Source organism: Panthera tigris, chromosome A2, assembly GCF_018350195.1.
Source record: "Panthera tigris isolate Pti1 chromosome A2, P.tigris_Pti1_mat1.1, whole genome shotgun sequence".
Lineage (NCBI taxonomy): Eukaryota > Metazoa > Chordata > Mammalia > Carnivora > Felidae > Panthera > Panthera tigris.
The window spans coordinates 18,598,744-18,622,634 of record NC_056661.1 but is presented as its reverse complement, the minus strand read 5'-3'; the positions used below and the strand labels follow the sequence as shown (position 1 = coordinate 18,622,634).

At 47.4% G+C, this 23,891-nt stretch overlaps 1 protein-coding gene and 1 non-coding gene across 2 annotated transcripts in view; one reads left to right on the top strand and one right to left on the bottom strand.

Annotated features, from left to right (window-relative positions):
• The window catches only part of BSN (bassoon presynaptic cytomatrix protein), a 94,780-nt gene extending 73,759 nt beyond the window's left edge, over positions 1–21,021 (bottom strand). Inside the window, exon 1 of the mRNA XM_042978959.1 lies at positions 20,792–21,021. Within this exon, the coding sequence (XP_042834893.1) occupies positions 20,792–21,021 (230 nt within the window). The remainder of the gene's footprint in view (positions 1–20,791) is intronic.
• Positions 12,928–13,000, top strand: TRNAN-AUU. The gene has a single exon. It is a non-coding gene; the product is annotated as a tRNA-Asn (tRNA).
• Positions 21,022–23,891: the final 2,870 nt, after the last annotated feature.

Genomic DNA, 23,891 nt, shown 5'->3' with positions numbered 1-23,891 from the left:
TCACCCTCATCATGCCTTTCCTATTACCCATGAAGACAGAGATTGCTGTCCAGTCTCTGACCCTAAAGGCTGAACTCCAAGGGCCAGATAAGAAGGAGTTCAATGTAAAAAGAAGGAAAGGGAAAAAGGGAAGGGGAAGGACAAAGGGAAAGAGGAGGAGGAGGAGGAGGAGGAGGAGGAGGAGGAGGAGAAGAAGAAGGAGAAGAAGAAGGGGAAGAAGAAGGAGAAGAAGAAGAAGGAGGAGGAGGAGGAGGAGGAGGAGGAGGAGGAGGAGGAGGAGGAGAAGGAGAAGAAGAAGGAGAAGAAGAAGGGGAAGAAGAAGGAGAAGAAGAAGAAGAAGGAGGAGGAGGAGGAGGAGGAGGAGGAGGAGGAGGAGGAGGAGGAAAAGGAGTAGAAGGAGAAGGAGGAGAGGGAGGAGGAGAAGCAGGAGGAAGAGAAGGAGGAGAAGAAGGAAGAGGAGGAGGAGGAGGAGGAAGAAGAGGAAGAGAAGAGGAGGAGAAGGAGGAGGAGAGGAGGAGGAGAGGAGGAGGAAGAGAGGAGGAGGAGAGGAGGAGGAGGAGAGGAGGAGGAAGAGAGGAGGAGGAAGAAGAGGAAGAAGGAGAAGAAGGAGGAGGAGGAAGAGGAGGAGAAGAAGGAGACGAAGCAGGAGGAGGAAGAGGAGGAGGAGGAGGAGGGGGAGGTGGAGGAGGAGGAGGAAGAAGAGGAGGAGGAATTGTTCAACTTGAACAGCAGTGTCCTGGCTATCTGACTGCTGAAGACCCTGGCTAACTCTGAATTTCCATCCCCTCCTGTTTTGGCCAGCTTCCTCTGGTGGTGCAGACCTAGCAGAATTTTGTGCCCCCATCTTTCATTAACCCTCAGCAGGGGAAAGGGGGCTAAGCCTAACTTTGTGTCCCCTCCTAGGCAGCACACTCCTCCCCAGAGCACTGGATTTCTGGAGTAGTTGCTACTTTATTATTGTGACCTAATATTTTGACTGTAATGGCCCTGGGGCACTCAGGGTCTACAAGTTTTGTTTGATGATTAAATTTTTGTTAATACAGAAAATAAAACTGAGCTACTAAAACAAAGTCTGTGTGTAAGTACACAATAGATTCAGGGATGTACATGGAGGAAGATCTTAGAAATATGCATAGAAAAGTAATAATGCAAGGAAAGATAGGGGAAAATAGAAGTTTTACTCAATGACTGGATTGTTTAAATATTCACATCAATAATATGCTTATGTCTGGGTGTATAATTTTTAAAAATTCCACAGGTGCCTGGCTGACTCAGTCAGAAGAGTATGAGACTCTTGATCCTGGGGGTCATGAGTTCAAGCCCCACGATGAGTGTAGAAATTACTTAATAAGTAAATAAAGACTTCTAAAAAAATTCGAGAAGGGGGGCACCTAGGTGGCTCAGTCGGTTGAGCATCCGACTTGGGCTCAGGGCATGATCTCACAATCTGTGAGTTTGAGCCCTGCATCGGGCTCTGTGCTGACAGCTCAGAGCCTGGAGCCTGCTTCAGATTCTGTGTCTGCCTCTCTCTCTGACCCTCCCCTACTCATGCTGTCTCTCTCTGTCTCAAAAATAACTAAAAAACATTTTTTAAAAAATTCCAGAAGGGTCTCATCAATATAGTTAAAATTGAAAAGTGCCTAAACATATCAGAAGTCAGGAGAGTAATGTAAAAACAACAATGCCAAGAGGGGCAACTGGGTGGCTCAGTTGGTTAAGCATCCAACTTCGGCTCGGGTCCTGATCTCATGGTTCGTGGGTTTGAGCCCTGCATCAAGCTCTGTGCTGACAGCTCAGAGCCTGGAGCCTGCTTCAGATTCTGTGTCTCTCCCTCTCTCTCTGCCCCTCCCCCACTCACACTCTGTCTGTCTGTATCTCTCTTTCAAAAATGAATAAACAGTAAAAATTAATAAAAAAAAAAAACAATGCCAAGAAAAGAGCATGGGAACAAAGACAAAGAACAAGACTCAATGGCAATCAGAGTCCTGCTTGGGCAAGACCACTGAGAAGCACATGGTGTAACAGGACCCAAAGAGGGGTGGGGCCCCACCTCCAAGCAATACTCCTTCCCAAAGTCACAGCTAAGTGTCCATCACCATTCGTGGGGTCCCCACTATGCCCCTCCCTGCTGGGTATTCAGTGGCCCAGGGCACCTCTGTGATCTAGTCTGGGATGAGAACACAGTAAACTTTCTCCCCTGTCATGCTAAGCAACAATGCAGTTAGCACTGTGATCAGGGTGTCATGGTCATCTGAGGGAAGCCACCACATGCAGGCTTTCCTGCTCCCACTCCCTAATTCAGCTCCAGTATCTCCCCCACCCCATGATTCCCCTCCCTTGGCGAATTTAGCCAGACCAATGGGGTCTTTGAGCATCCACACCCTGCTCAGCTGCTCCCACTGGCCTCATGGCCCTAGGGACTCCAGGCCTGAGTCTGGGAAGAGGCTCCATTCCCAAAGAAAAGATTTTGAGATCTTTTGTGGACACCAAAGAAAATCATCAACATTCCTGTCTTCAAAAAAATACTTTATGACAGATTAATTCCATTTTTGTATGGGTTCAGGTTTTCCCAAAAAAAGAGAACCTACAAACCCAACGTTAAGTCCTATTCCAGCCAAAGGGGAGAGGAGAGCAGGGAGGTGTGGTACCGTGCATAGGACATGGCTAGGGGTGCCCATATGGAGGCTCCCACTGGAAAGTGGACAAAATGAGCTGGAGAGGGTTTAGGGAGCTGTCAGCAGGCAGCACCTGTCATGCAGAAGCCCTGGGTGGGCCCTATGAGAGGGAGAAGAAACATGGCTCAGGACTGAGTCCTGGGAACTTCAGGTAGGCAGGGCAAGGGTGTCACAGAGGAGACCAACAAGTAAACAAGGAAGTGCTACAGAAACCAGGAAGGGAGTTTGCAGAAGAGAAGTGTGATGAGAAGTCCACAGGGAGGTGTAGGCAGCTCAAACAGGGAAATGTCCATTGGGGGCACCTGGCTGGCTCAGTTGGAAGAGCATGCAACTCTTGATCTCAAGGTTATGAGTTCGAGCCCCACACTGGGTGCAGAGATTACTTAAATAAATAAAACTTTAAAAATTAAAAAAAAAAAAAAAAAAGGATTGGACCATTAGCTTGTCCCTGAAGCCCCAGAAGGAATCAGGGTGTCTGGGTGTGTGTATGTGTGTGTGTGTGTATGTGTGTGTGCATGTGTGTGCATGTGTGGACAAGCAGCCATCATCTGAAGTTCTGGGCAACTCCCTACAACATGAAGGGGTTGGGGATACCAGAGAGGTTTTGGTGCTCCTTTTGGTGGCTTTGGGTGAGCCCTTCCTGCTCACCTAGACTGCGGGATCCACTCAGGCCAGCGACTGCATTTCCTCTGTGAACTCAGCATCTGCACAGACCCTGCTCCACAGCAGGACTAGGGAGTGCTTGTTGAATGAACACGCTGTACAAAAATGAACAGTGAACAAAGATGCTGGACAAAGAAACAACACTCTCAAACAATGAGTGTGCATCTTTGGGAAGGAAATCCTTCTCTGGGGATAAAGCAGGGTCTTTGGAGAAATTAATTTGTTGGGGACAACCGCTCCCCAGCGGCAGCCCACTCTATCCAGGGGCAGGGATGGTGCCAAGTAGACCGGTCTTCACATCAGATGTCCAATCTTTTCACTGAATACATGAAAGTTTCCTCATCTCAAAGTGGCCAGGGTGATCCACCAAGCAGAGGCCAGGGCTGGGAAACCCAGATCCCTCCTCCCGGTCCTGCCAGGCCTTGCTATGAGGTTCTTAGAAAGAACCTCTCTGGCCTCAGTCTTTCTATCCCCCACCAGTGTTCCTGACCCTCTATTGGCCAGAGCTACACAGAGGGGAAATCACTGTATAAGCAAAATCAATTACTACTAATTACTATCAATTACTATCTTTTCAAAAGCAATGCTTGCCTTTATCGGAACGGCTTGTTTTTTCCGGAGCTACCAGCAGCGACTAAGGGAAAGGAAGCTGGAGGAGCCTAACTAGGGCCCATGTCCCCTGAAAACTTTGCCAGGAGGTTTAGCCTTGATTACTTCTGGGGTCACTGCCCCTCCATTTCACAGGCCTGGGAATCCCAGAGTAAGTGCTCATAAGGAAGTACAGGGAACAAAAGATGTTTTCCCAAAGGGCAAAGCTTCTAGTTTCTTCTTTCTTCGTGCCTCTGAAAACAGGTTCTCGGCACCACTAGGCAGACCCAGAGCAGTAAGCCAGGGTCTTGGTAATTGAAAGGGGGCAGTGTCACCCCCAAGAGTCCCCACCAGGCTTTCCCACTTGAGGACAGGGAGAACATTTTCCCTTTCCTCACTCAACATTCAGGAGACGGTTGTGTGACACCTGTCCCTGGAGCCCTAGATGGATTTCCCAGGGCTCATCATGCCTGACTGAGCGCCTGGGTAGGAACAGTGCAGAAACTGTGGCCAAGGAGATGTCAAGTACCAATGAGAGCAGGAACCCTTGGGTGGGCTCCACTATATACCCTGACAAAGCAGGGGAGTTAGGGGAAGGGTAGGGGACAGTGTGGCAGACCTGGCCTGTCGGGAGCACCTAGAGCAGGCTGCCCTCCTTCCATAGGCTCGGCCTGCATCACAGGCCCAAAAGCATCCTGGCAGGAAACCCCTCTGCCCCTGGCAGTCAGCACTAAGCACTATTATTTGTAAAACTGCTTTCAGTACACGAGGGAAGCAGGGCCCCTGGACCCTGGGAAAGCCCCACTCCAGTCCACTGGCTTCTGAGCCAGCTCTGTGTGTCACAGCCTGCCTCCAGAGCCCTGGGCCCAAATAAATACACATCTCAGAGTCACACTGGTGTCTCTGCCCTGGGTGCCCACTGGCAGATCACCACTCACGACCAGCAGCCTGAGACCTGAAGCTCCCTCCCTCCTGCCCTCTTCCCAATCCCCAAAATCTACCAAGGGAACCCTGTCCCACACCACTGCCCAAAATTCCTGGAGTTTCATGAACACAAATGCGGTTTAAGAGGCAAAATGACACTCCATTGCAAGCAGGTGTTTTCTATGGCTCTGGTGGTGTGGGCTGAAACCCCTAGGCTGAAAACCTCTGGGATGGGCCAGCCCTTTCAAGTGAACTCTCCAGTTTCAGGCCCAAATTCCGTATGTTTTAGCAGCTATATGTGAAGATGAGAAAGATGGACCACCGTGGTTCCTCTGAGCCCCCCAGGCATCCCCATATTCAATCAGAGCTCCCAGAGGGCAAGGACCAAACCCTTAATCAAGTTTAATTCAAGTATGCTCTGTAGTAGGAAATAGGGATGGTAATCTACCTGTTCACCTTTATACCTTCAGGGCCGGGCAGGGACCGGGCAACCAGTTGGTAATTAATACCGGGCCTCATGTTGAGTGCTCTCATTTCCGGCATTTCATTTGATAAAAATTTGTTAAATTCAATGTACTTGACTTGCCCTCTTGTAACCCCCGTATTGCCTCAATTTTTTCCTCCTCCTTATCTCTTTCTCAGCGTACTTTTAGAAACCAGTGGCATTAATATTAATGCATTTGCATGTGAGGTGCTACTTTATTTTCCCAGCCCAGACTTGAATATTCAGCTGCCTACGTAATATCTCATTTGGGTGTCTCTAAAACACAACTTGTCCAGGAACGAACTCCTCCTCTTAGGCCCCATCCAGTTGTCCCCCGTGTACACCACATGCTCAGGCCGGAACTCAGGGGTCTTCCTGACTCCTCTTTCTCTAACTCGTCAAACCCAGCCGTTCAGCATGCCTCTGGCTCTACATTCAGCATATATTCAGAAGTTGAGCACTTTTTAGCTCTTTCTCCCTCTCCTTACTGCCTGCCACCCCCCCCCATCCTGGTCCAGTGACCATCCTCTCATACCTGAACACTGTCCAAGCCCCTCACTAGCACCCCACCTCTACCCTTCCCCCTCAGGTTTGGCATACATAGCAAAATGTGCATTTACCATCTTGTTTCAGCATCTCATAGAAAACCAACCCAGAGATACCCTGGGAAAAATACAAAATATCCCATAAGATACACTGGGAGATCATCCCATGGATACATTACTCCACAGATACACCAGTAAAAATACAAAATGACACATACACCAGGTCCCTCAATGTGGTGCTACTTGTAAGAGCAAAGTCTGGCCACAGGCCAATATCCATACATCAGCTATGGCACACTCACGTGATAGAGCACTGTGCAGATGCAAAAGAAAAAAGAAAAGCAATCAGGAAGATTTCTCCATTCTGCTACAGGGTGATCTTCAGAATATATTATGTGGAAAAAAATTTTTCAGAACTGGGTTCAAAGTTTGCTTATATATATATATATATATATACACACACACACACATATATATAGAGAGAGGTGAATAAGTGTGTATTTTCCTTATATTTTCAAAAGGGAACAATGGAAAAATAACTGATAAAGGTGAATTCTTATCAGAGAAGGAAGAAAACAAGGTGGAAAAGAACAAGATAGAACTAGATACATTTGGTTTCTGGGTACATTTGGTTTATTTGAAATCACATGAAAGTTTTACACAATTAAAAAAAATTAAATTAGAAAGAAAAAATATGGTAGATGGCACTGTTGTTCTCAGCCGATTTCTGCTCTTTGCCATGTGACTTTGCAATTCTGCCCACTAAGGGTGAAGTATATTTTTCCAGAATGTGACAGACTCTATTTTCCAAAAATGGCCTCCACAAGATTTCCAGTCCCACAAGCTCTTTTAGAAACTGGAAATTCCCAGTCAAGAGCTGGAGCCGATATCTCCTCCTCTCAAAATTGGATAGGACTTGGGGCGTCTGGGTGGCTCAGTCGGTTGGGCATCCGACTTCGGCTCAGGTCATGATCTCATGACTCGTGGGTTCAGGCCCCACATCAGGCTCTGCGCTGACAGCTCAGAGCCTGGAGCCTTCTTTGGATTCTGAGTCTCCCTCTCTCTCTGCCCCTCCCCTGCTCACACTTTGTGTCTCTCTCTCTCAAAAATGAATAAACATCAAAAACTTTTTTTAAAAATTGGATAGGACTTTAGAACCATCTCAATGAATAGAATGTGGCAAAAATAACAATAAATGTGTCTCTTGAGACTAATCATAAAAGGCAGTACATCCTCCAGTTGGTTTCCTCTCTCTCTCTCTCTCTTTGTCTTAGGACAACCCTGAAACCCAGAAACCATGTTGAGAGGAAACTGAAACTAGCCCATGTGGAGAAGCACTGAGGCTCCCAGCTACTAGCAAGAATCAACTGTAAGATTGTAAGTGAGGAAGACAATTCAGATGATTCCATTCCCCCAGCCTTTGAGTCTTCTTAGCTGAAGCTCCAGATACTGTGGAGCAGAAATAAGCCATCCTATGTGCCCTGCCTGAGTTCCTGACCTATAGAGTCTATGAACGCAATAGTGGTTGTTTGATGCCACTAAGCTTTAGGGTAATTTCTTATATAGTCATAGTAACTGCAAGACTACCCCTTAACTCTGGGCTTAAATATGAATTGCTGTGGGGCACATGGATGGCTCAGTCAACTCTTGGTTTTGCCTCAAGTCATTATCGCATGGTTCCTGGGTTCAAGCCCCACTCTGTCAGTGCAGAGCCTACTTGGGATTCTCTCTCTCTCTCTCTCTCTCTCTCTCTTTCTCTTTCTGCCCATCCCCTGCTCATGCTCGCTCTCTCTCTCAAAATAAATAAAGAACACTTAAAAAGAATGAGTTGCTTTGACTAAAGTAATGTTAGCAGGTGTGTCATTTTAAGCAGAGGTCTGAAGTGTGTGTGTGTGTGTGTGTGCATGTGTGTGCGTGTGTGTGTGTGTGTGTGTGTGTGTGTGTGGTTAGGCATGCCCTCTTGCATGTCTGTCATCACCACAGGAAGAAAATGTGGAGCAGACCTGGACTCAACTGAAGCCCAGAGCCCAGCCTAGATCAGTGAATTCTAGCCAGCATGCAGATGCACGAGTGAGAATAAAAAATTGCTGTTTGAAGCCGCTGAGGGTTGGCTGATTTACTGTGCAGTATGATCATAGCAACAGATAAGTGATCAAAAAGCAACCCTTACAAACTGAACACAAACTGGAAAAAAAGAGCTTAACTGCATATCTTCTTAATGGCATAACCTCACTGAGAAGAGTTATTTCTACTAACACTAAAACACAGAATTTGGACTACACATCCCTGAAAAGAAATAAACTAAGGACAAACGAAACCACAAGGAAATCTTAAATTACATTCACTAGTATTATTGTTAGTTAAAATATATATATTATTATTATTTTGAAACCAATATACATATATACATTACATATACATGTGTGTATGTATATGTATAATATTCTATATATATGCAATGTTTGTTTGGATCTTGATTTGAACAAAACAACCCTAAAAAGCCATTTTTGAGATACTCAAGTAAAATTGAACATGGATTCAGTATTAAGTTATATAAGAAATTATAGTCAACTTTGTTAGCTGTGATAATGTCATTGGATTAAAATAAAAACAGCTCTTAACTAGAGGTACATCCTAAAGTATTTATGAGTGAAATGATATTGTATTTTGATTGAAAATACTCCAGGGGTGCCTAGATGGCTCAGTCTGTTAAGCATCCAACTTTGGCTCAGGAAATGATCTCATGGTTCCTGAGTTTGAGCCCTGTATCAGGCTCTCTGTCGTCAATGCAGAGCCTGCTTCAGATTCTCTCTCTCTCTGCCCCTCCCCAGCTCTCTTGTGTGCACACGTGCACTTTCTTTCTCACTCTCTCTCAAATATAAATAAAAACATTAAAAAAAGAAAAAAGAAAATACTCCAGTCTAGAAAAGGAAACACTTTTGCACTGTTGGTAGGAATACAAATTGCTGCAGCCACCCTGGAAAATTATGGAGGTTCTTCAAAAAATCAAAAATAGAGGGGCACCTGGGTGGCTCAGTCGGTTAAGTGTCTGACTCTTGACTTCAGCTCAGGTCATGATCTCACAGTTCAAGCCCCACGTCGGGCTCTGTGCTGACAGCTTGGAGTCTGGAGCCTGCTTCAGATTCTGTGTCTCCCTCCTTCTCTGTCCCTCACGCATTCACATTCTGTCTCTCATTTTCAAAAATAAATAAATATTTAAAAAAATTTTTTTAATTAAAAATAGAACTACCCTACAACCCAGAAACTGCACTATTAAGTATTTATCTAAAGGATGCAAAAATGTTGGGGTGCCTGGATGGCTCAGTTGGGTAATTGTCCAACTTCATCTCAGGTCATAATCTCACAGTTCATGAGTTTGAGTCCTGCGTCGGGCTTTGGGCTGATAGATTCTGTGTCTCCCTCTCTCTCTGCCCCTCTCCTGTTCATGCTTTGTCTCTCTCTGTCTCTGTCCCTCAAAAATAAATAAACATTAAAAAATTTTTGTTTAATTAAAGAGGGGTATCTGGGTGCCTCAATCAGTTAAGTAGCTGACTTTGGCTCAGATCATGATCTCACTATTCGTGAGTTCGAGCCCTGCATCGGGCTCTGTGCTGACCGCTCGGAGCCTGGAGCCTGCTTCAGATTCTGTGTCTACCTCTCTCTCTCTGCTCCTGCCCCACTCACACTCTGTTTCTCTCCCTCTCTCTCAAAAATAAACTCTCTCTCTCTCTCTCAAAAAAAAAAAAATGGATACAAAAATGCTGATTTGAAGGGGCACCTGCACCCCAATGTTTATAGCAACACTATCAACAATAGCCAAATAATGGAAAGAGCCCAAATGTCCATTGACTGATGAATGGATAAAGAAGATGTGGTATATACATACAATGGACTATTACTCAGCAATCAAAAAGAATGAAATCTTGCCATTTGTAACAACATGGACGGAATTACAGTCTATTATGCTAAGTGAAATAAGTCAGTCAGAGAAAGACAAATATATGATTTCACTTGGGTGGAATTTAAGAAACAAAACAGATGAACACAGGGGAAGGGAAGGAAAAATAAGATAAAAACAGAAAGGGAGGCAAACCATAAGAAAGACTTAAATACAGAACAAACTGAGGGTTGCTGGAGGGGAGGTGGGTAGGGGGATGGGCTAAATGGGGGATGGGCATTAAGGAGGGCACTTGCTGGGATGAGCACTGGGTGTTACATGCAAGTAATGAATCACTATATTCTGTTCCTGAAACCAATATTACACTATATGTTAACTGACTTGGATTTAAATAAATGAAAAAGGAAGGAAGGAAGGGAATAAAGTGAGGGAAGGAAGGAAGAGAGGGAACAAGGGAGGGAGAGGGAGAAAGGAAGGAAGGAAGGAAGGAAGGAAGGAAGGAAGGAAGAAAGAAAGAAAGAAAGAAAGAAAGAAAGAAAGAAAGAAAGAAAGAAAGAAAGAAAATAATCCAGTCTAAAAAAAGAAAGCTGGAGAAATATAGATGAAACAAGATAGCAAAACACTGATCATGGTTGAAGTTGGGTGATGGGTTTACAGGAAGAGGTTCACCGTACATACCATCTTTTCTCCTTTTACATGTGCTTACAATTTTCATTTGCAGAGTGTTTACTGTTCCTAAGGACATCTACCCTAAAGAGCCAAAGGCCAGTGTACCCCAAAAAGAGGCCAGAATGACATGGCTGACCAGAGAAGAACAGGCCCGCAAAAGAGTTTCCTCTGCAGTGCACAGAGGATTCCATGGCTAGAGTGCAAGGGGTGGTTGCCTCTCCAGTCCAACCCAGCTCTACCACTACCTTCAGCTGACACCACCTCAAACCAGAGCTGGCAAGGTTTTGGCCTGGAGGGCTTAACACTGGCCACTCAAAGTTAGATACAGGGATTTGGAAAGTGGGCTCACAAGGCCATAAAAGGGGAGAAGTTCTCCCAGCAACATTCCTAAAACAAGTACACTGTCTTAGTTATTACCCTTATTTCAGGAGACAGAGTCAGGATCCAAAGGGTCTCACTAGATTGGAAGGGATCTCCAAGTACAGTGAAAGAAGACATAGCAGGGACCCATGCAGGCCCCCACAGATTCACACTCAGGTTGCACAAGCCCCAGATGGAGGGAACTCAGCCTTCATGCTGAGATGCCCAGCATGAGGCTGGACCAAGTGTGGGGTGTAGTGCTAGAGAGCACTCAGGAAGGTGGATGATGGTGTTCTTAGGCTGGCAAGTGAAGGCTAGTCATCCTTCAGATGGTGTCACTCAGTCCATGTGACATACTGAGCCCTGGGTCCTGTTCTCTGAACCTCCCTGTCTTCAAGATGTTGAGAGCCTTGGGCAGGACATCCCAGGTCGGCAAGGGTCCCAGAATCACATCCCAGCACAGGAGCTAGAGAAGTCAAGTATAGAGAAGAACCTCAGAGTTGAGAAGGTGAGAGCATAGTGAGCTCCTCCTAAACCTGCGAGCAGATAAGCTGGCTGTGCCAGAGGGCAGGGCCAGGCCAAGAGACAGGAGGTGTAAGGAAGCCCATTTCAGACAAACCAAAAGAACTTTCCAACAATGGAGTCATCTGCCTAGAAGGGGCCAGAGGCCACTGATCACTGGGTGTTCACACCAAGGCAGGGCTCCTGCCTTCAGAGAACATGGAAGCAGACATGTTGGCATCCACGAGGGGTTGGATTAGATGCTCAAAATAAAAGGAGGGCAGAGCAAACACAACACCCGCTGAAGCTAAACCATGCTCCTGAAGGAAGTGGCCTCACATGTCAGACCTTGATGTTGGTGGAGACCTGGCCTGAGCCCACAGAACCTATAGAGCTGCAGGAGAAACCGCAGAGAGCACCACGTCCATCACCTCCAAATGGAGGACTCTATACAACTGCCCACTGGAGGGGGCAAACCAGGTGCCAGTGCACCTGAGGGATATGGATGGAACAACACTCAGGAGGCAAGCAGCCATGCATGGCTGGAAACATGGAGCCTGCATCAGGCTCCGCAGGCCCAGGTAGGAGCCTGGCTGACTTGCCGGCCAACCCAGTAGAAGGAAGCCAGTAGCTTTTCAAGAATCCCTTCCTGTGCAAGGCACCAGCCAGTCCCTCTTCTGGCTCCAGGCTTGATTGTAAGGTCATCTTGTCCACCCTGAAAGATCTTTGGAGCATGGAGGAAGAGCCAACCTCTTCATTTAAATCTCTTCTAATTAACCTAAAGGCTGCACGATGTACCTATTTTCTCTCCACAGTGGGGCTGAGGAACAGCAGGAAGCATCACCCTTCCTTCTTACTCATCTAACAAAAATAAGCTGTCAGAGATGGAGGGGACCTTGGAGAACATCTAGTTAAATCTCTCCTTTTACAGATGAGAAATAGTGAGGACCTACTATATGTACAGCCAGATTGGGGCAATGTCAAGATTGATTAAAACCTGAGTTTCTGACCCCTACCCAGGAGGCTTCCAGTGTTCTTCATTCCCCACCCCACCCTATGCTGTCCTTTGTTCAAATGTCCTACTTCCTGATCCTCTTCTCATCCTCAAAGCCCTCCCCATCCTCTTGCTAAATTTTCCATCTTCTCGGAGCAGGAGGCAAGGAAGTGATGCAGTTCTCCAGCTGTGCTTGGTGTATGGCATTTCAGTTTGCTAAAGTCAGCTAGCTGGCTGTTCTTCTAAATCTCTCATATTAGGCCTCTGGAGTTCCCAACAGAATAAGTTAATGTTGTGAATGTGTTTTGTAAGCTGTAAAATACCATACAAATATATGCTCTACTATTTTAGAATATGAAATAATCCAACCCCTTCTAATCATGCGCTCATTTATCTTACCTCTGTGAGACAAAGAAAAAGCAGGAGCAAACTCTAATTTAAGGAAGTTCAGGGTAAAAATCGAAACAAGTGCCTCTTTCTCTCCCACCAGATTGGAAGCTCCTTGAGGGTACAGCCCATTTCATGCTCCTTCCTTTGTTCCTCACATTTCACCCAGGGCTAAGCATCTAGTAGGTATTCAGCGAACAGTTTCCTAAATACATGGATAAAATTTCACTGTAAGGGGGGCCTGGCTGGCTCAGTTGGTAGAACATGCGACTATTAATCTCAGGGTCGTGAGTTCAAGCCCCATGTTGGGTATGAAGTCTCCTTTAAAATATTTTTTTCACTTTATTTTTGTTAAATTTTTAAATGTTTATTTATTTATTTTTGAGCGAGAGAGACAGAGCATGAGTGGGGGGGGGGGGGGACAGAGAGAGAGGGAGACACAGAATCCAAAGCAGGCTCCAGGTTCTGAGCTGTCAGCACAGAGCCCGACATGGGGCTTGAACTCACAAACCGCGAGATTGTGACATAAGCCAAAGTCGGACACTTAACTGACTGAGCCACCCAGGCACCCCACATTTTTCACTTTAAAATCCTCCTATTACTGGGGTGCCTGGGTGGCTCAGTTGGTTAAGCGTCCAACTCTTGATTTCCACTCAGGTCATGATCTCCCGGTCATGAGATCGAGCCCTGCGTCCACCTTCTCACTGAGTGTGGAGCCTGCTTAAGAGTGTCTCTCTCCCTCTCCCTCTGCCTCTTCCCTGCTTGCACTTGCTCCCTCTCTCTCTGAAAACAAACAAACAAACAAACAAATAAATAAATAAATAAATAAATAAATAAAATCCTCCTATTGCTAAGTAGAACTTAATTGTAGAAACTCTCACAACTACCCCCATGTACAAAAAAGGCAGACAACCCATATTACCTACCTGATACATTACAAATGTGTCAAATATACAGGTGTGACTATCAGGGAATTTCCTTACCCCCTTTTCTTCCAAAGCACCCAAATGCCTTACTGATTCTTCCAGAATCCTGGGAAAGGATACCTCTCTCCCTGAGCCAATGGCACTGGAGAGCAACTCTGGGTCCAGGGGCAGTCCACTGGACTGGGTCCTGGAAATCACCTCTGGGTGATCCTTGTCTGAGATGCTGCTGAGGCTTTTGATCTCCTCAATGGTTGGGGCCAAGACCCAGAAGCTAACCTTTCTACTTCCCCTCAGGGAAAATTCACCTTGGGCCCTAACAGCAGCCCCACACATTTCAGGGGCAGCCAGCCTGCCCAAACAGTTCTGGATTTGATCCCAGGGTGACCTAGAGTTCTCTAGAGGCTCCTAATATGCCTCCATGTGACCTTCTTGCTAGAAAGAAGTGGGGGTACCAGGTAAGGGGTCTCTTCTAAAGCAAAGCTCTCTTAAGAAGCCTAGATGCCCATAAGAGCAAAGAACAGATGGGGAGATCAGAGCAGGGCTGTGACCAGCCTGGAGCTCAAAGTACAGCACAGATGAATCAGGGTGCACGCTTACCAGTTCCATCCCACAGGCACAGATGACCAGAACCTAATGTATATGACTTATGAGCTGAGGGCATGCCACGGGGCAAGAGACACCCACCAGAGGCCCCATCTGCAGGAAGGGAACCACAGAGAGTGGGACACCAGAATTCCATCTACCCTACCACAGGTACAACCCCAGAGGCCATGGTTCCAAGTCATTCCCCAGCTATGACCAGCTTCCACCACTACGCTGGTGACTGGAGGAGAGGGTCCTCAAGGCTGGAAAGGAGCCTAAGCAAGCAATGAAATATCAATGCCAGTGTGACATACCCCTGGCACCAACCGAGAGGCCCAGGCAGGAGTCCCCATATGGCTAGATTGTCCCAGCTCACCAGGAGGGCCTCAAGTCCTAAAGTGACACTTGGCCCTTGCTGTAGGCATGCAGGTCTCAGCTACCTTTTCACCATTGTAAAAAGTGAGTCCCCAGGCAGGAAGGATGAGTAAGATCTGGACAGACGGGGCCTACAGGAGCTGAATGGCCAGGCAGGTGGAGTGAGGAACAGGTGTGTGCAAAACACTGAGCAGAATGTCCATGGTGAAGCAGACATCCAGTAAGAGTAGTTATAACCGTTGTGACAGTTTTGCCAACCTACCTCCCCAGTCAGCCCCAGCCTGCTGCACATGGGCTACAGCTTCCAGGAACAGATTTCCCCTCAAATAGCCCACACATGGAAGGGCCTGTCTCTCCCCACTTCCATCACTAATGGGAAGAAAGGGCACTATTGAGACGTGCAGGACCTCTGAGAAGAGAGAGGGTTTATTGAAGCCCCAAACCCTATATCCTAGCAGCCTACTACTTAAATATACAGTGAGGGCTCCCCATAGCTGGGTGTAAAGGCATGACCCACAGGCGCTGAAAGCTTTGCCTTCTTAAACTCAGAACCAAACTTACTAAGAGAAAGGAGAACTTTAGAAAAAAAGAACAGAAAAGTGACCCATTGCAACATTCTTTGGCTCCCAAACTAGTCCAAGGTCTGGCTCTAGACCCTTCATGTCTAAAGACCTCAACAAACTCTTTTTTAAAAAGCTAGGGGCACCTGGGTGGCTCAGTAAGTTAAGTGTCCAACTTCAACTCAGGTCATGATCTCATGGTTTGTGGGTTCAAGCCCCACGTTGGGCTCTGTGCTGACAGCTCAGAGCCTGGAGCCTGCTTCAGATTCTGTCTCCATCTCTCTCTGCCCCTCCCCTGCTCACGCTCTGTCTCTGTCTCTCAAAAGCAAATAAAAAACGTTAAAAAAATTTTTTTGAAAGCTAGAATTTCGAGATGCCTGGGAGGCTCAGTCAGTTGAACATCTGACTCTTGATTTCAGCTCAGGTCATGATCCCAGGATTGAGGGACTGAGCTGTGCATCAGGCTCAGAGCTGAGCATGGAGCCTGCTTAAGATACTCTCTTTCTCTCCCTATGCCCCTCTCCCTGACTTGTGCTGTCTCTCTCTCTCTCTCTCTCCCTCTCTCTCTTTCTCAAATAAAATAAAATTAAGTAAAAATAAAATAAAAAAGCTAGAATTTCTTGGCCAAAAGAATGAAATTAGAATCTGAATGGCTTCTAGATACAATCCCAGCTTACAGTAAAAATATGGGACAGAGGGATATCTCAAATGACACCACAGAGACACAATCAGCATAACCCAGAATGTGAGAAACAAAGGACAAATGACAGTTCTCCAATCATAAACTGCAAGGGGGAAAAAAGAAAATGGCATCTACAGATTTAAAGAAACTCAAGAAATGTATCAAACAAATGCAATGTGTAGACCCTATTTAGATCACAATTCAAACAAACCAACTGGAAAAATAAATTCATAAGATAATCAGAAAACCTGAACCCTGACTGGATATTTGCTGAGATTAAGAAGGGACTGTTATTGGGCATCTGACTGGCTCAGTTGGTAAAGCATATATCTCTTGATCTGGGGGTCGTGAGTTAAAGCCCCACAAAGGGTGCAGAGATTACTTTAAAAAAAATAAAATTCAGGGGCGCCTGGGTGGCTTAGTCAGTTAAGTGCCTGACTCTTGACTTTGACTTCAGTCAAGAGCTCATGATTCGTGGGTTCAGGCCCCATGTCAGGCTTTGTGCTAACAGTGCAGAGCCTGCTGGGGATTCTCTCTCTCTCTCTCTCAAAATAAGTAAACTTAAAAAAAATTTTTAAAATATTAAAATTAAAAAAAAAAGAAGAAATTGTTACCCTGTTTGGATGCAATCATGGTGTTGTGGTAATGTTCACACAAAGCCCTTATTTCTTAGAAATAGACACTGAAACATAGAAGATGAAATATTAAGATGTCTGGAAATGGCCTCCATGGGGGATGGCAGGTGAAGAAGATACAAACTTGACTAGCCATGAGTTGGTGATAACTGTGGCTGGGCAATGGGAACATGAGAGTTCATTAGCTTATTCTCTCAACTTTTATGTAGATTTGAAATTTTCCATAATAAAAAGTTAAAAAGAAAACAGATGGCCTTTCTTCCCCAACTTTTTTTTTTTTTTTTAGCAGCAATTTATTGGTCTTACTAATGCTGGGAAAAGCTATATTTTCAAAGCTGTTCCTTTCTCCCTGACAAAAGATGAAAAATGGTTGCCCCTTTGGGTGAAATTTTGACATCATCACCATTCAGATGTTAGGTCACTTTAGTATAATCCCCATGGCATGCCTCCATGAGAATCCAGCCCTGGGGCCAAACGTGATCTCTAAATGACAAAGGGCCATTATTTCTAAACCTGGCAATTATATCCTTTCATTTCATCCTTACAAATTAGTCCCAGATTTTACTAGAGACTCACTGTTAGCTGATATAGTATAACAAGTCTGGTTAATCCCAGACCAGATATACTGTACCTGACAAACTTTTTATTTTTATTTTCTTATTGAGATAGAATTATGACAAACCCATTTTGAGAAAGGAATTCAGGATGTGGTTCTCAGAGCAGCCTCATTCACCTTCCAGCCCACGGGCAAGTTCTGTGTGCCAGCTGCCTTTGATTAAAGATGTCTCTACAATATTTGAGCTGGAAGTGAGTGAGAGGCAACCTGGGCATTGATCATGGATTTTGACGGGTAATGAGAGAAAAGCACCTCACCTGGTTTGCCCCAGCTCTCCTCCACACTCCTGCCCTTGGCCCCATTCTCACTGTTCCAGCCTATGTAGACCACACTCTTCATGCTGTCTCCTTCTCTCCATCTCTCATAACCCCACCATTTTTCCAGCATGCCTTAGATTTCTCCTTTGAGACTTGGCTCTGCCTCTCCGCTCTTCTCACTTGACAACCCTTCTATAAACACTGTCTATTTGGCATTTCTCAGACACTCAGCTGCTCGGACACCGAGCCTTCTCAGTCTGAGCTGCTCAGACTGAGACTCCATGATTTGGCTCTTCGAGAGCTGTCTGACCAACCAGACTGTGAGGTGCTAGAGGACAGGGGAGCATCGTATACCCTTCCAGACCCTCCACAAAGCCCAGAACAGTGCTTGCTCTTGATACTAGTAAATACACCTTGGCTGTATTGAGTGAAGATCAATTTGCAAATGTCAGAACATGTAAAGTCCACAGGGCTGGTATAGATTACACAGGTTGCCACTGGTTTATGTGGCTCCTTTGTGCAATTTTTTTTAAAGATGCTTTCTGGGGGCGCCTGGGTGGCTCAGTCGGTTAAGCGGCCAACTTCGGCTCAGGTCACCATCTCGCGGTCCATGAGTTTGAGTCCCGCGTCAGGCTCTGTGCTGACAGCTCAGAGCCTGGAGCCTTTTTCAGATTCTGTGTCTCCCTCTCTCTGACCCTCCCCCATTCATGCTCTGTCTCTCTCTGTCTCAAAAATAAATAAATGTTAAAAAAAATTTTTTTTTTAATAAAAAAATAAAAGATGCTTTCTGGGGTATTGATAAAGTTTCATCTTGAACTGGTGGTGTGTCATGGGTATATATATATATATATATATATTAAATCCCATCAATCTGAGCACTTCACTGTACAACAGGCATAAAAATAAGTGAATGAATGAATGAGTGATAAGGGTCTTTTTCTCTAGGAGGATGAAGCCCACACCAGGGCATACAGCTCAGAGAGTAGAGTTTGAGACAGAATTCAGCCTTCCCTGATTTGGCACTTCTTGAGAAAGGCACAAGCTATATAACTGTACATGTGACCCTGAGACCAGAAACAGAGCCCCTGGCCTTGAGGAACTATCCGATGCCCAAAATGCCATATCATCGAAATGGGCTAAGAGGCAGCACTGTGGGTGTGGTGGTGCTGCTACTTAACAGCATTCAAGTCAGGCTCTTCCATCATAATTGGTGGAACTGTGCCCTCACAGCGCCCAAGTCAGCTCAGTATGAGGATGAAAAGACTAATTCTGGGGTAGTAAGGGGTGATAATGCAACAGGAAAGAGCCAGGAATCAACTTCCCCAGAACCTCAGTTCCATTCCCCTGTGGGGTTAGCAAAATGATTTCCCCCTTATGTGACCCTCCACCTACCTCTATGAAGCTTCCCACCCCTCAAATTCACAAGCTTGCTTGAAACTATGCCGCTGCTCTTTCCTGAATGCCCAAAAGCCTATGCCACGGGGCTTTTTCTTCATCAATGGGCCAATCTATTCAGCAGCATCTCTGAACAGAACATGCTAAATTTGGCATCAGGTACCTGAGACGCTCTAGTGAGAAGTAGAAGCCATTCTAATGCTGAAGGAGAGACATACCATGGAGGTGCCACTCATCTCAGATTCTGTAACAAGCTGAATATCAGCTGGAGCAGTATATCCTGTCTCCTAAGGGGCTTTGGTCACCTGAGCTTTGGTGACAAGTAGCCAGCTTGCCCTGAGCTTGACAGCCATAGGACCTTAGCACCACAGGCCCATGTGTGAACCTTGCCCACAGCCAGGAGCAATATTATGTGACTGCTAAATGGAGCAGGAGCCCATGGTTCCCCAGAATGCACAGATGGGATAGAAATGAAAGGAATTGGAGGAGTAGACACCAGCCTCCTTCCCGTCCTTCTGAGCTGCCCAGATCTTTCCAAAATCTCATATGCTTGGCTCTGCAACATCAGATAAACTGTAAACAGAGCATCCTGTTTGGTTACCAGAAGAGAAACGTCAAATTCCCCATACAGAGAACTACCAATAACAAGGTGTTTTTCCATTCATCTGGAGACGCCTTCCCTTGGACAGAGAGCTCTATAGCCTGGGTGAGGCTCCCTCAAGCTAAAACTCAAACAGCAGCTCAACACGCAGCAAAATGGACAGTATTTGCAGTGCTAAGAACCATATGCTAACCAACTGCATTACTGTAATAGCTAATGTAAAATGGGCAAATTTCCCCTTTAAAGGGGGTGCTCACAGGCTGGCCTGTCTGTGTCAGGTTTCAGGCTATTAAGACCCTTTCATTACGATTAGTTGTCTAAGAAATGACTTCTGAGGAAATAAACACATGAGAGGCACAGTTGGGCAGCCAAAGAATCAAAAATTATGCTCCCTCACAGTTTATGTGTTCCCACACAGAAAAGCCAAGGCAAAATTATCAGCAGACTCTCATGGAGCCAGAAGCACGGCACCCCCCACCCCCTACCCCAGGTTTTTCTACTCCCTAGTCCCATTTGGTGGAAAGATAATGCCTTCCATTTTATCCTGTTGTCTCTTTGTATCTTTCCTGAGTTTTCAGTCTACTAATCAATCTATCATATATTGGCATTCCCTTCCACTGCATTCACTACCACTTGAGTGTTTTTGTAGGACTTCAGTTGGCATACATTTTAAACAAGCTGGTTTCACAGTATTTGATCAGATATGTTCTGTTGAAAGCATTCTATGTGGGTTTCCGTTTTTTCCCTGGTTTTGAGGTGGTAATGGAAATCATAAGGCAACAGGAACGTATTTGGTGATAGATGATTCAATAGCATTTTTGCCTCACCCCCAGAGTGTTTCACTAAACCTTGGTGAAAGCACATGACCCTGTTTGTATTTTGAGCCTAAATAAGTACTTTTTGGTGTCTGGTGGCATTTTTCCTTCCTCCAAAGGTGATTATGGTGACTAAATGCCTGAGAAAAGCGCATGACCAAGTTCATGGTTCAACTATTTCCTTATCTCTCTGTTTCTCGCAGTGACACTTATCTTCCCTGACAGCCAGCCACTCCCATTGTGCTCTTTCCTTGGCTCAACACAATGGACACATGCAGACACCAGCAGACAAGGAGGACGTTTTCCATCCCACTGCTCGCCAGTGCAGAGGGACTAGGCTGAGGTTACATAAGCCCCTCCTGAGCCCAGCGTTGGGGGGAAGCAAATTTGGGGTTCGTGACGGAGTCATGGTCTGCAGGCCCCGACTGACCCTGCGCTCACTCACCATCCTGCCTTACCAAGGCAGGGCGGATTGAAAGGGAGGGCCACTTCCCGCGACCACCAGACTCACGACAATCTGACTGGGTTCAAAGTGTGGCCGGACGTCCGAACCTCGCTGTCCAGACTACATCGAGGGGTCGCGGGCTCCGGCCCCGAACTCAAGCTGCAGCTACCCCCCCCCCCCCACCACCACTCCGGGCGCCACGACGCGCGCTTACCTTCCGGGACCTGGGCCAGGGCCCGGGCCGGGGCCTGGGCCAGGACTTGGGCCCGGTGGTCCTGCGGTCGTCCTCGCCGCGCCAGCAGCGGGGAGCTGTCCGCCGCCAGCAGGTGCTGAAGGCGGCTTCCCTGCGCCGGGGCCGGGGCCGGGGCCGGGGCCAGGGCCCGGGCCTCCGGGCGGCAGTGGCCCGTCGCCAGCGCCGCCCTCCAGGCTGGCCTCGTTGCCCATGGCGGGCGGGCGGGCGGGGTCGGGGTCGTGCTGGGCCCGGGCCGGCGGCTCCCGGGCGGCTGCTCACACGCTCGGCGCCGCCGCCGCCGCCGCCATCTCCCAGCTCGGCTCGCGCCGCCGCTTGCCGCTGCGCATGCGCATGCGCGGCCCGCGCTCCCCTTCCCTGCACACGCCTCCCCCCAAACCCCCGCCTCCCGAGCGCGCGCGCGCGATCCAGCCAGGCTGCGAGGACGCGTGTCCACAAGCCGGCGGCGGGGTCGCTGGGAAACAGCCACCGCGCCAGCGCATGCGCCCTCCGAAACCGACACAGCCAGCGTGTGCTACCTGGAGCCTAGCGGGGGTTGGCGGTAGCGTCCCACACTGAACCAGGATGGAGGGGCACCTGCCACGAGAAGCGGCCCTGAGGGCGTCACGCCGTGCCCTGTCCTCGTGCCAGGGGCACTTCCTGTCCCGGGAAACTTGGAAGTAGAGGCTCTCCTTTGGGTAACCTCGGTTACCAACCAGCCAGCCGGCTTCGTGGGGACAGGCCTCAGAGACGGGCCACAGAGTGTGGCCTCAGAGAATGTTTAGGAGTTAGACAAGTGAACGAGGGTGTTCAGAGGTCATGGAAGGACGGAGACAGGATGGTCGGCGATGGGGCCGGATGGTGAGGGTCCCGAAGGCCAGCTGGGGGAGTGGAGACTATCCAGATGGTGATGGGAACTATTTGGAATTCAAGCTGAGGGCCTGGTCCCATGGGACAGGAGTCTCAGGAAGTATCTCTGGGAAAGGTGGAGGGTGTGTCAGGACTGGCCTAAAGCCAGATGGAAGGCCTCCTCGGTAGGCCCTAGGACAGTGACCTTGAGGATGGGAAAGAGGAATTGATATTTCTCAGAGGCCTTGAGCTGTGGCTCCCGAGACTGTCTAGATGAGAGGCTACAGTCTGCTTCTGCATTAACCTGAAAGCTCACCAAATTACTTTTCTGTTACCTCACTTTTACAGATTTCAGTATTTGCATGCTACTCAGGATGCTCTGCCTCATGGCTTCTCACACAAACCTTTGCTTTCCCAAGGGTGAATATTTCCTAGAAGATGCAGACTAAATTCCAAACTATTCCTGGCTCCATAAATCATGACTGTGTAGAAGAACCCATTTAATTCTCCTAATGGTGAGGAATATGTCACATGGGATATCAGCAGTTCTAACCTCACCTGGAGTAATCTGAGGATCCCAGTGAACACTGATAGCCAGGCAGATGGACAGACCTTGGCCAGACCTTCCCCATGCACTCTTAGTTGCTCTTCCCAGGCCTTAGGATGGAACTTCCATGAAGCCTGGACTCCCCAACTTCCTGACGCTGACTGCCTGGAATGATGAGGGCCTCTCTGCCTGTGTTATCATGGCCCTCACTGTGTTTCCTCCTGGGTTGATTCATCTTTATGAGTGTCTGATGACTACGTGTGCACATCTAGGCTCCCCAAGAATCCCCATCTCAGCTCTGCCACCTCCCAGGTAGGACTTAGACAACTAACTTAGGCTTGCCAACCTTCTATTTCCTAGCCTGCAAAGTCATGATAATATTAGCCTCTCACACAGGGATTGTGAGGGTGAAGTGGCTGATGTAGTTAAAACACAAAGTCAAGTGATTGGCATACACATAACCAACTTTATTATTAGTTGTCTCGGTGGTGGGTGGTCCGGGATTTGGGGGTTTTATGCCATACCTTCTCTCCTGGGGAAGAACACGAACACAAGCACTATGGGCAGGCCAGTGATCTCACCTTGGCTCAACCCAGGCTCTTCTGGCTTCACAGACACCAATCGGTGTGGTTTGGGCTACTTGGAAGTGGGGGAAAGAAGGATGTTTGTTTTCTATTTTTGTAGAAGCCAGAGGAGCTATGGCTTTCCAGATTTAAATCAACATGCCCCTGGTTCCAGTGGGAGTAATTAGCCCTACTCAGCCAGCAGGCCTAGGGAGTTGCTCTCTTCAGAGTGGATTCCTAGCTGTTAGCAGACCTCTAGGGTCTCTGCTGCCTTAGTGACAAAGGACACAGTACAGTGGACCCAGGAGGACCTGAAAGTGTGGGTTAGCGGTGCCCCTACCTTGCATTCAAACTCTCAGTTCCACTTCCTCTGAAAAGCATACCCAGAAACATGTCTGTTCTGTCCACATCCAGCCCTGGCATTCAGCCCAGGGACTCCTGCTGGCTGTGGTATGGTGCTGGCCTCTGGTTGTCTGGACCTCTGATTCAGTCTCCCGTTTTAATTCACTGTTCAGGGGCTGTTTTCTTCCCCTTGACCTAGAGCAGGGGCTCCTCAACAGAAGGACTTTGTCTGACTTGTCCTATCCCCTGCGCTGGGCTTCAGTGGGGCCTCGGGGGCTAATGGTTGGGCTGGGTTCTCCATATAACTCTGAGCATTTCCCTCACCTGAACTTCTAAGGGGTTCACCAGCCACCAGGCTTAAAAGCACCCCAGAGGGATCTTTGGCTGTAGCCCTTGTAGCACCACATTTAGGTTATTGATGTAATAAGTAACAGGGAGGGTGCTAAGACTGGGTCCAGACTTTCTCCTGGTGGAGGGGTCATAGATGAGCTGTCTACACTCACCTAGGAAAATTCACTAGGCTTAACTTTATGACTAGTGAACAAACAAATCTCTCAGTTTGTGCAAACCAGCTGTGTGGTGTGTCTGGTACCATTCCTTCCTGGATCCAGTTGCTTCCCAGCCTGGAACAGGATGCACCTAGAGGCCCTGCAGAAATTTCCCAGCCCCCTAAACTTCACTTGCCAAAGGTATCTTCTTCCCACTTCACTGTGACATGTGACACATGGCAGTAATTTTGGAGAAAGGACAGATGGGAAAACAGTCATTTCTCATGCCACAACAG